The 12,258-nt window shown below is 36.6% G+C and overlaps 1 protein-coding gene across 1 annotated transcript in view; it reads left to right on the top strand.

Annotated features, from left to right (window-relative positions):
• The first annotated feature begins 250 nt into the window (after positions 1 to 250).
• LOC306847646 (ribosome biogenesis protein bop1-like) overlaps positions 251 to 12,258 on the top strand; it is a 91,741-nt gene continuing 79,733 nt past the window's right edge. Inside the window, exons 1-3 of the mRNA XM_079381709.1 lie at positions 251 to 368; positions 858 to 1,103; positions 9,978 to 10,127. Coding sequence (XP_079237835.1) covers positions 291 to 368; positions 858 to 1,103; positions 9,978 to 10,127 — 474 coding nt within the window. The 5' untranslated portion in view covers positions 251 to 290. The remainder of the gene's footprint in view (positions 369 to 857; positions 1,104 to 9,977; positions 10,128 to 12,258) is intronic.

Genomic DNA, 12,258 nt, shown 5'->3' with positions numbered 1-12,258 from the left:
TAAAAGCACATAAAATCTTAAATTCATTTGTTTAAATGTGTTTAAAATAATTACACATTTTAACTGTGCACGCGTTCATCTTTGAACTTTAACCTTTTGCTTCAGACGCAGTTTTAATAAAACGCACTCAAATCGAAAGCGTTATATTTTTATAAACGACAGATTGTTAGTAAAGGCAGATTAATGACACTTGAAAGAATTTTGTATGAAAAATAAGTAAAACAAACCGACCGCGTCGCCGTTTGACCTTTGACGTCATAGATTCAAACCCACATGGTAGCATTTTCAGCATGCGTCCAACGCACAGCAGCACCATGAGTAAATTAAAAAATAAGAAGCGAAATTTAGAAGAGAATGAAGACGAACAGGTATGATTTGATATTATACTGATATAACGAGTAAGAGGCATAACGCGTTCTATAATAACACGCGTGTTTAAATAGCGCGAGCTTGTTCTGACGATGAGTTTGGGATTAATAGTACAAACTGATGTATTTAGGTTTATATTACTTATTTAATGAATATTAATAGACTGTCAATAGACACCTGTGTTCATAAAGCACGCGCCCCGCTTTCCCTAACCCCGGTTATTTGTATACTATATTATAAAATCATATTTTATTATGTACTTAGCAGTCAAAAGTTTGAAAACACATGGCCAGGTATATATTTTTCGAGTCATTAAAAACCTCATCATTAAATGAATGCTTAAAATTAGGTTGCATACAAATATGAATTGTGCTTTTGTAGGAAATTCATTATGAAAGAAAAACTGGTTTAAATATGTGTTTATTATTATGCAGTAATGAGTGTGTTGTGTTTGTTTTGATGCATTTGTGATGGTCTTTCTTTCTCAGCTGCCCATCTTTGATAAGGATGGCGGTAAAGATGGTCATCTAGATGATGGTGATGAAGATCAGGGTGATCTGTCAGACAGTGAAGAGAGCGTCTTCTCTGGGCTTGAAGAATCAGGAAGTGATGATGAGGAGGAGGAGGAGGAAGAAGAGGATGGTTCTGAAGAAAACAGCTCTGACGTAGAGCAAGATAAAACAGCCGGTGATGAAGACAATCAGCTGTCTGCCAAAGAAGTCATCAAAGCTCAGGTACTGTGAACCAGCATCCTGACACTTTTTAGTGGAGATTTAAATTTGCCTTTTAAGTGGTTAAATCCACTATAAATTTATATTGATCAGGACTGATATTGTGCAGAAGTCAGATTTATGTCACACAACTTAAAAAACAACAACATTTTGATGTACTCTTTGGTGATATGAAGTTGTGTTTTAAAGGATTCATTATTGGATCACAAAGTTCAAAATACTCTGGTGCATATAATCGTACATAATATCGAAGTTGTAGACCAAAAACGCCTGGTTTATATATTTATTCTTTAGCCCATAACTAAAAGTTGCCAAAAAAAGACATGATATTATGCCATATGCATCTTCAAAGTCTGCGAACACCTTTATGCACAATTTCCTATTTTTAATCTTGATGTTTGACCTGCAAAAGGCCAGTCAAGAGACTAATAGTCTATCTAATAGGCAGTATGAATAATTTCACTGACAGGAATATTAATTTTAATCAAACCACAGTATGCCATTATGTGTATTTGTGCTGCTTGTAGTGATTTCAGTGCTGAAAATAGAGGGAATATTATCATGATTAGTTGGAAGTTCTGAATTTGATCAGACACGGTCATTTGCCTGTAAGTTTAAGAGCCACTGATTTTCTGTGTTATATACTGTGTTTGGAGCTCTTTCGCCTGTACAGATGTGATTTCCATTAGAACTGTATTTGTTATTTCCAAATGTATTGCATTTAGCTGAGTTTCTGTCATATGGAGTGTCACATTTCCAGACAGTGTTTTGGAATATACTGTGATTCCAAAGTGAATTTGGACTTCAGGCAGACAAATGTCTGCATGTCATCCCCTGACAGCCCACCACTGCGCTAGTAGTTCAGACGAAACCAACATTTTCTTTTAGCCAAACCCATTTCAAACAAGGTTATCTTATTATATTATTGTTACCTTATAGACTTAAGAATACATCCATGCAAGACAAGGAAGACTCTCTGATTTGAATTTACAACATTTATTTTACCAACCAAACATGTTAACATATTTGTTGTCTTATATATAATGCCACGTGTGGGGCTTGAGGAAGTGACGTCGCCTGCGTCTGCGCAGTGCAACCTGATGCAGCTCCTGAAGAGACACAGGAAACAGAAATACTGCAAAATAATAATAATAATAACGCGACTAAACGAGACAAAATAACGTTATAACGTTTCGTCTCGTTTTAGTCAACGAAAATGAAGAGACATTTTAGCATAGTTTTTATTTTGCAAAACACATTTAGTCTCATTTTTATTCGTCAACAATATTGCATTATATATTTAATTATCGTCATCATCACATGACCAGCATTTACGCTGCGTCTCGTCTCGTTTTCGTCACGTGCTAAAGGTTCGTTGACAACGATATTTAGTCAATTTTCGTTGACGAAAGCAACACTATGTACTCCTCACCTGGTTGCCGCCGCACACGCTTGACACCATCTGAACCAAATAAGTTTATCTTGGTCTCATCAGACCACAGGACATGGTTCCAGTAATCCATGTCCTTAGTCTGCTTGTCTTCAGCAAACTGTTTGCGGGCTTTCTTGTGCATCATCTTTAAAAGAGGCTTCCTTCTGGGATGATAGCCATGCAGACTAATTTGATGCAGTGTGCGACATATGGTCTGAGCACTGACAGGCTGACTCCCCCTCCTCCTCCTCAACCTCTGCAGCAATGCTGGCAGCACTCATACGTCTATTTCCCAAACACAACCTCTGGATATGACGCTGAGCACGTGCACTCAACTTCTTTGGTCGATTATGGCGAGGCCTGTTCTGAGTAGAACCTGTCCTGTTAAACCGCTGTATGGTCTTGGCCACCGTGCTGCAGCTCAGTTTCAGGGTCTTGGCAATCTTCTTATAGCCTACGCCATCTTTATTTAGAGCAACAATAATTTTTTTCAGATCTTCAGAGAGTTCTTTGCCATGAGGTGCCATGTTGAACTTCCAGTGACCAGTATGAGAGCAATAACACCAGATTTAACACACCTGCACACCTGAGACCTTGTAACACTAACGAGTCTCATGACACCAGGGAGAGAAAATGGCTGATTGGGCCCAATTTGGACATGTTCACTTAGGGGTGTACTCACTTTTGTGGCCAGCGGTTTAGACATTAATGGCTGTGTGTTGAGTTATTTTGAGGGGACAGCAAATTTACACTGTTATACAAGCTGTACACTCACTACTTTACATTGTAGTAAACTGTCATTTCTTCAGTGTTGTCACATGAAAAGATATAATAAAATATTTACAAAAATGTGAGGGGTGTACGCACTTCTGTGAGATACTGTAAGTCTGAAGAAATGAATTTAGGTAAAGGAATGCAGAGCCAGTGGTGGTTTCATAGGCAAACATTAATGCCTTGAATACATACATACAAATATTAAGAAATAAATGAGTAAATAACACATTATTTACTAATTTATATATTTGTGTGTGTGTGTGTGTAGATGGATAGAGAGAGAGAGAAACATAGATATTTATTTATTTATAGAGAGAAAGTTAAGAGGGTTTCAGTTCACCATTCAGTCCTAAAGTTTAATTTTTCTAAAAATGGATAAAAATATAAAAAAATCAGTTTGTTGATTTTAAATGATAAAACAGTAGATGTAGTGCTTGAAAATTTAAATTTAAAGTTGTGCAATTTTGTAGATGTCAAAAGTTAGCAGACCTGTGATGAAAAATAAAAGAAAAAAGTCAAGCTTTGAGAAAAGATCCTGCTGCTTTTGAGCAGAGATACTGACACATGATTTGATGCTTTATTGTCTAATGCATTAATATTCAGATGTTTCTGCTGTGACCTAATTGTCCAAATACTTTTCGGCTACAGTATATCATTTCCACTTCAGTCCCATGAGTGAGGAAAGATGCTGTCTCTGGACTTTACTCTCTAGCGCCTTCTAATGGTCCATCACTGATAGTGTGAGTGCCACTGGCTGCTCTGTTTATCTGCCACACAAGCCTGCTGATGCTTCTGTATTAATGGATGTCTGAGAGAAGGAGGTCGGTTGTCAAACTGTCATTCTGTATTGCACTCACAGGGAAACAAGTGATGATGATAAATGGCAGGTGGCCGGCACAGAAGAAAGTCAATATTTATCTATAGCTGTGAGAATGTGCTTCAGTCTGCTGGTGAACTCATAAGTCAGCAGCTGTCAATCACGTCTGCGGGTCTGTAATGACATCACTGCAGTAGAATAACGCCGCGTTCTCCTAGAGACCTGAGACATGAGTTTCACATTGTTACATTTTATAAATAACACGTTTTGTGAAATGTATGCCTCCATATGTCGACATGTTCCTTGTCTTCTTTGACTGGTGTGTGTTCTAATCTAGATCACAGGGTGTTCTTTGAATTTTTGTAAATTATTATTTTATAGTTGCAAAGTTACAAATCTCGCAATCTATAAGTTATAAAAATTTAAGAAGAAATCTACCAGCAGTAGCATTTTCTGTCTTAATTTATTTTTTGGGTGAATTGAGTGAACGTTAAGTAGTATTTGTCACTGGAAAAGTGTTAATGATGTTCATTAAATTCTGTATTTTTATGAAGTTTCATTTACCATACTGTTATGTGTGTCCAGAATATTTTGGCCCTGCTAGATATCACATCGATACTGACAGTTGCAATATATTATTTACTCAGTTTTAACTCGTATACATACTACTTTTCAAAGGTTTGGGATCTTGTGTTTTTAATGCCTTTGAAAGTATTCACCAAGGATACATTAATCTGATAAAAAGGGTAATTTTGTGAGATATTATTACAATTTAAAAGAACTGTTTTCTATTAGAATATATTTTAAAATGTAATTTCTTCCTGTAATGCAAAGCTGAATTTTCATCATTACTCCAGTCTTCAGTGTCACATGATCCATCAGAAATCATTCTATGCTGATTTTCTGCTCAAGACACATTTCTTCTTATGATGTACATTTTTGTGCTGTCTAATGTGTTTGTTGAAACCATGATACATTTATTTAATTAATATAAAGATTTAAAAATGAATTTATTTGAAATATAAATATTTTGTAACATTATAAATGTCTTTTAAGGAGGTTAGTCAAGACAGGATAATGACACTTGAACCATGAGCCAACAGCTCTTGTATGTCTTCTGCCACAACTAATTTAGTTAGTTAGTTAATTCATTGACCTTTCACAAATTTGTCCAAATACGACCAATTTACCAAAAATTGTCCATTTGTCAAGGCTGTTGGTAGACTTCATAAAGGACTCATGGATATCTAACGTTAAGGTGTCAAAGTGGTCATATTTAGCAGCCACTGCTGGTAATAACTGGCTTGATTTGGTCTACCAGTATAGTATTAGGCCCTTCACATGTCAGCAAAAGTTTTCATGGAGTTCCTCCAGATCTTTCTGCTCTCCTTTGTCAGGATCAACAGCACCTACAGTGTGAAGTTCAGGGCCAAAGTATTTGCGCTCCAGCGGATGTCTGACTTACCGCGGGACACTATCAAATTCACAGCTTTGAAATCTCTGTCTGGCATTGCAGCGGAGACCGTGGGATGTATTGTTCCCGTCTCGACCCTTTAATCCGCCCCCCCTCTGGCGTGTTTTTTTCCTGTGCTCTTTTGTTGCGTGTCTTCTGAGAGACTGATCACGGCTCTGACTGATGCACACCAGGCAGAAGTTAATGCGGCTGCCGGAGACGTTATGATTCCTGGGAGAATTCCTGCCGCCCCTGCAGCCGTGTGTCTGATCCAGCGGCAGCCGCGCTCGCGCCGCGTGAGGGGGTGGGAGATGACATTGGGACGGGGGCGGAAGAGACCGGAGGGGCTCATCTTACCATGAAACTTTCTCTCTCGCTTTAACGTACGCCTACGCATAACGCACGCTGCAGACACGGCTGGTCCGCTTCCATCTCTGACACACATGACTTGCTCCTATGGGGTCTTGCAAGGGCCAGATGGGGGTGATGCGGATCCTGAGGCGTTTAATTGAGAGGCCACGTCTTAATTAAGTATCAGCGTGAATGCTGATGAGTGGTGTCGGATTGTTCCATCCGCAACTCACTCAATAACTCAACCGCAGTTCAGAGGAAGCAAGCGAAATAATGAGCGACTTGAGGCTTTCGGAGCGGAACCCGGGATGGTCTGCCAACAGACATTAAAAACACGTTATTGTGCAAACTTACGTGGAGTGTGTGTGCGATTTAAATAGACGTGCTCCAAAAGCCTGTCAGTGCGTTCATTTCGCCGTCTGATTCATGCGTCGTATGTCATTCGCCACTTTGGAGACTCGAACGCTCGTCGTCGCACATTTGGTTTGCAACATCTTCAACCCACGTTAGTTTTGCGGTCGACTGGCCAGATGTCCTGAAGAGCTTGTTTTTAATCCGAATCCACACCATGAGCTCCTCTGTTCTGGCCACTCACACGTCATCTGGTCAAATCATCTGTCAAAAGCTGATTTCTCGGCCCCCACATCCTCCTTTTATTACCGGACTCTTGCAGTGGAAACGAGTGTGTTCGGATCCTTGACTGTCTGGTTAGCTGTGAAGCTGTATCCCAGTGTATCGACAAATTAGGCCTGGGTGATGTTTAGCTAAATAATGTTCTAAATTTATCATTTTCAGCCTTTATTTCATTCTGTAGCTGATGTTCTTAAACTTTTTATTTGTAGTTTAGTTGTAAGCTTAAAAATATTTATAAAAAAAATAAATAAGTAATAAAATCTTAAGACATGTTTCTCACACTGTTTAATTAATTACTCTAATTAACAATAGTGTTTTATAATTGTTAATTTATATGCACACATTTAGGTTAAGTATTGTAATACACCATCGTCAGATTTTTTAAAATGTTTTTGATGCAGACGAAAGCTGTATTTATTTGATCAAAAATACAGTAAAAAGCTATAATATTGTCAAATATTGTTACCATTTAAAATATCTGTTTTCTATTTTAATAATTTTTCACATGTAATTGTATTTCTGTGATGCAAAACTGCATTTTCATCATTACTTCAGTCTTCAGAGTTACATGATCCTTCAGAAATCATTCTAATATGCTGAGGAAGCATTTCTTATTATCAGTGTTGGAAATATTTTTGTTGCTTAATGTTTGTGGAAACTGTCTGTCAGTTTTTATGAATAGAAAGTTATTTAAAAAACAGCATGTATTTGATCTAGAAATCTTTTGGAACATTACAGTCACTTTCAATCAATTTAATGCGTCATTGCTGAATAAAAGTGTTAATTTCTTTCAAAACAATTCTTACGGCCTCCAAACTTTTGAACGGTAGTGCATTGTAATACACCATTGTCAGATTTTTTTATGTTTTGGATGCTCACCATTATTTGATCAAATCTACAGTAAAAACTGTAATATGGTGAAATACTGTTACAATTTAAATGAACTTTTTGAATATATTTTACATTTCCAGCATCATTACTCCAGATTTCGGTGTCATTTTAATATGCTGATTTGATGGTCTAGAAATGTTTATTATTATTAATGTTGAAAACATTTGAGATACTTTTTTTATGGTTCTTTGATGAATTTTTTATTTGAAATAGAATTCCTTTTCTGAAATGTCTTTACTGTCACTTTTGATCAATTCCATCCACACTTTCTGAATAAAAGTATCAATTTCAATAAAAAAAAAAAACTTTTTTAATTGATAGTGTTTCATATATGCAAAATAACAAATAGCATATATATATATATATATATATATATATATATATATAGCATATATATATATATATATATATATATATATATATAAAATATATATATTTTTACTAAAACATCCAGGTATATAAAAAAAAATGTACTTGCATGAAGAGTTTTTGAGTTTTGCAAATGAATAATTGAATTAGAGTTCATGGATCAACGGACAGTTTGAATTGATTCGTCGTTTGTTAGAATCAGAGACACCTAAAACATCTGTTTTAATGTTTTTATACTCACAAATTGCAATGCAAGGGAGAAAATGAACTTGTATGATGACACTGAAACGTTGTGAAAGTCCTCGTGATACTCACAATTTTGTATTGGCAGTAAATGCATTTTGAATACATTTGATACGGCCACTCATCCTAACAGGTCACGTCCTGATTTGGCCTGTGATTTAATGACTCGGAGCAACCGGTGTCATACCCCCAACCCTTCCTTTTCAAAACTCTTTCAGCTTGTTTTTAGATCTTCTGCACTAGCGGAAAAATTGGTTGTCCCTCGGGCTGCACGAGGCATTCAGGAACGTGGGGCTCGAGCGTCTTGATGTGGATTTAACTGGGCTTCAGGGAGGAAGTGTTTCACTTAGCTCTGCAGTTCAAGAGATAGCGGGACGTTAAGGAGCCGTAAATCAGCACAGGTTGCTCACCTGCCCCATCTCGGGCTCGTGGGAGACGCGGCGGCTCAAAGCTGCTCTTCCTCTCGACCCTGTTAGGAGGCTTTCGGTCCGTTTGGCCTTCTCGTGACTGATGGGCTGTGGTAAATAACAGGCGGTACTGTGAGCTTTCATCCCCGCTGTCCCGGCATCTCAGGCAGGATGTGAGGTTCTGGTGACTGCTTTTCAACGGTGTAAATCACGCAGAGGAAGTTTGTGCGCAAAATGAAATAAACTGCATATCTGAAACATGTACACTGTCATGCTGCCATGAAAAGATGGTGTCTGGAAAATGCTGTACTGAAGTATGTTTTTCTACAACAGCATTAAATAACTGGCTGCTTGTATGCCTGTACTGAAAAATTGAAACCTGTCCAGTTCATATATCAGTTCATTTTGCAGAAATTAAATCAAGCCTTTTTAAGCTAAATTTTTGCATAATTGTAATTATTTTAATGACATTTAAGCACAATGCACCGTACATACCAGTGTTTTTTCTAAAAAATATATTTTGATTTAGTTTTTAATTTTTGTATTTCCCATTTTCATTTTAATTGTAATGTTTTTATTTTATTTTATTTTAATTGTTTTGTATTGTTTAACTACATGAAAATGAGAAATATTGCTTTGGCATTTGGCAATTTTTCATTTAATGTAATAACTAAAAACCACAAAAACATTAAGTAACCCTTGTACATACCAAATACATGCCATTATTTTGCTAACAACTAGTGCTTGTTACTTTGCAGTATGATTTAGACTTTACATTAGTTACATACAGTTATGCTAGGTATATCCTACTGTTACTAGTTACAGAACAATGCAATAAAGTAACTTGTACTGATTGTTGTAATGCAACTTTTTGTTGTTGTTTTTTTTTTTTTTTTTTTTATAACAATTCAAATTTCCAGTTTGTTTTTAATTCTATTTTTTCTTGATTCAATTTAGGGTTTAAATACACTGAATAAAAAAATAAGTTTCATGATTCAAGATTCATTTTTATTTTTGAAATTGAGAAAATTGTCTCCACATTACAAATGTGAATTTAAAGTCGTGGCCTAATGGATAGAGAGTTGGACTTGTAACCTGAAGGTCGTGGGTTCGAGTCTCAGGTCCGGCAGGGATTGTAGGTGGGGGTAGTGAATAACTAACACTCTCTCCACCCTCAAGACCACGACTGAGGTGAGACCCTTGAGCAAGGCACCGAACCCCCAACTGCTCCCCGGGCACCGGTGTATGTTCACTACTGTGTGTACACTTGGATGGGTTAAATGCAGAGCACAAATTCTGAGTATGGGTCACCATACTTGGCCACACACCCCTTTCCCATTAATTAGTATGGAAAGAATGTAAGAAATGTTAAAATAAGAAAAACACTTGATTGGGAATGGACGAAATATGGGATTCATTTAAAAGATTTATTGAAAAATATTTATCCATGTTTTAATACATAATCTAAGCTTTTGGAAACAGCTAATGTTGTTGTTTTTTTGTACAGACTGATGGCCCAAATTCAAAGGAAAAGAAAGAAAAGAAGAAAGCTGCAGGAAAGGAGGGAGGAGAGGAAAGTGTTGTGTCCGTCAGAAGCAGTGGCCTCCAGATTTCCTCTCAGCTGGACGAGTATGAGCACGACACGTCCGATGAGGAGGTAAGAATCTGTCCATCATCCAGACCAATATCCAGCCCGCAGACCAAGACAAGCTCATCCCATGTCAGAACAATCAACATCTCATAACTCTGTCAGATTTAGTTTGAAAGCTATTTTTCCATGAGCTAAGTTTTTTTTATTATTATTTAATGATACATTTCTGAAATTCTGCACTTTAAGCAAAAGATGCTTTTTTCATCTCAAATCATGCTGAAGAACATAATCATCAGGTTTTGTTGATGTCAGCTCCAGTGGTTCTGTAATTAAATATTTCAATCCAGCTTTTCACTCAAATTTTCATGCAACTTCTAACATCAATCATTTTGTAACCAAAATGTTCTTTTCAATTTGAAAGAATAGTTGACCTGTGGTCTCAGACTGTTGGATGTTCGATGTATTTCTTTTCAGGTCACTGAAAATCCATGGAAATGTTTTTTGTGCTCAACTCTTATTTCCATTAAATTCCAGTTTCCAGTTCAGCGAGTCTGAATATCACCATTGTGTCCAGGTGTTTGGTGCACCTGCATCTATTGCGATGTGTCCTTTGCATGCTGTCCTCCTATCACTTGTTTCCAGATGGCCATTTGACTTTCAACTCTTTTGACTTTTATTTGGATGCATAACAAATGTATAATTTGACTACTTGAGGGAATTTTGGACTCTTTATGAACAAACTGTGTGAAATAGCAGCTTAATTTCACAAAAAAACTAAATGGCAGGAATGCATAGTTTCACGTTTCGTGGAGTTTCTTACCGAGTTAGAGTGAGTTTTATTTGGGTTTCTTAGTTTAGGTAATGACAGCTTAGGTCAAAGTCACTCTTTAGTGTAACGTTGGAGGAATAGTTCACCCAAAAATGAAAAATTGTTGAAAACTTACTCTCAGGCCATCCAAGATATGAGTTTGTTTCTTTATCAGAAAATATTTGGAGAAATGTAGCATCAGTGTTGGGGGTAACGCATTACAAGTAACGCGAGTTACATGATCAGATACATTTTTTCAAGTAACTAGTAAAGTAACGCATTACTTCTTAATTTACAATAAAATATTTTTCTTGTAAAATATTATAGTTACTTTTTCAAATAAGTAATGCCAGTTACTTTGTTTTCCCATTTATTGACTGACAAGTATCCTGTTTTCATGTTGGGAGAAATCGTAACGATTCGTAAGTACAGAGGCGTTGTGTATGCTGTGTGAACATGTTACTGTCGTTCTAGACTAAATGTGTATGTACGTTAATTTAGGGCTGCACCAACCAATACAGAAAGCTAAAAAAATTACTTTGGTAATCACCAATGCTGTTTAGAGCAGCAGTGGCACAAACCTTACATAATTTGTTAAAAACCTTGCATAAATTTGCATAAGCATTGTATATAGTGAATATAGTTTAAATCTCTATTAAAAAAATAAATAATAAAGATAATAAAGACAAATAAAAACACAAACTCATTGTTAACCAACAGGTAAGAGTAATGTTCTGCAGGAACACATGTTCACAGTCACGTCTTACTGTCATTTCTTTATCCTTTAATAAGGCGGCTATGAAGCGTCTGATATTTATATTCAGAATTACACGCTTTTATCCCTTAACAGTTCCTAGTCTCATAAAATACATGCCCTGCATGTTGACTTTTAAACCTTAATTTAACTTTCAACAACAGATATTTCAGCACAATGGATATTTTATCTCTCTCTGTGTTCTGTCTGTCTGACGCGCGTCCCCACGCTCATTCTGTATTTTAAACTTAACGCAGACTGTCAGGACGGACCTTTATGCAAAAATGGAAATGCTCGCGTGAATTTGTGAGATTTATACATAAGGATATGACCGTAAACTGAAAGTTTTTCCGCTGACGCGCACGCATCTGTCAAAGCGCCTGACAGGCAAACTAATGCATTAACTTAAAGCTTAAAATAAAGAATTCTCATGTTTTGGGCAGCTTGGATCACGTACTTCTCCCGCAGCATCTCATTCTGTTTTTTAGATGCATTTTGTCCATAGAAATGCATTATTCATTGCTGTAATTTGACACAACCTGCTGAAGTTGGATGTGTACTGTGGGCAGACCCGACTAATCAATAATGAGAATTGTTGTTGATTATTTTCATTATCAATAAAAATTGATTTTATC

This window comes from Barbus barbus, assembly GCF_936440315.1.
Source record: "Barbus barbus genome assembly, chromosome: 27".
Classification (NCBI taxonomy): Eukaryota; Metazoa; Chordata; class Actinopteri; order Cypriniformes; family Cyprinidae; genus Barbus; species Barbus barbus.
The sequence above is the reverse complement of the archived record's forward strand: the minus strand, read 5'-3'. Positions and strand labels throughout refer to the sequence as shown.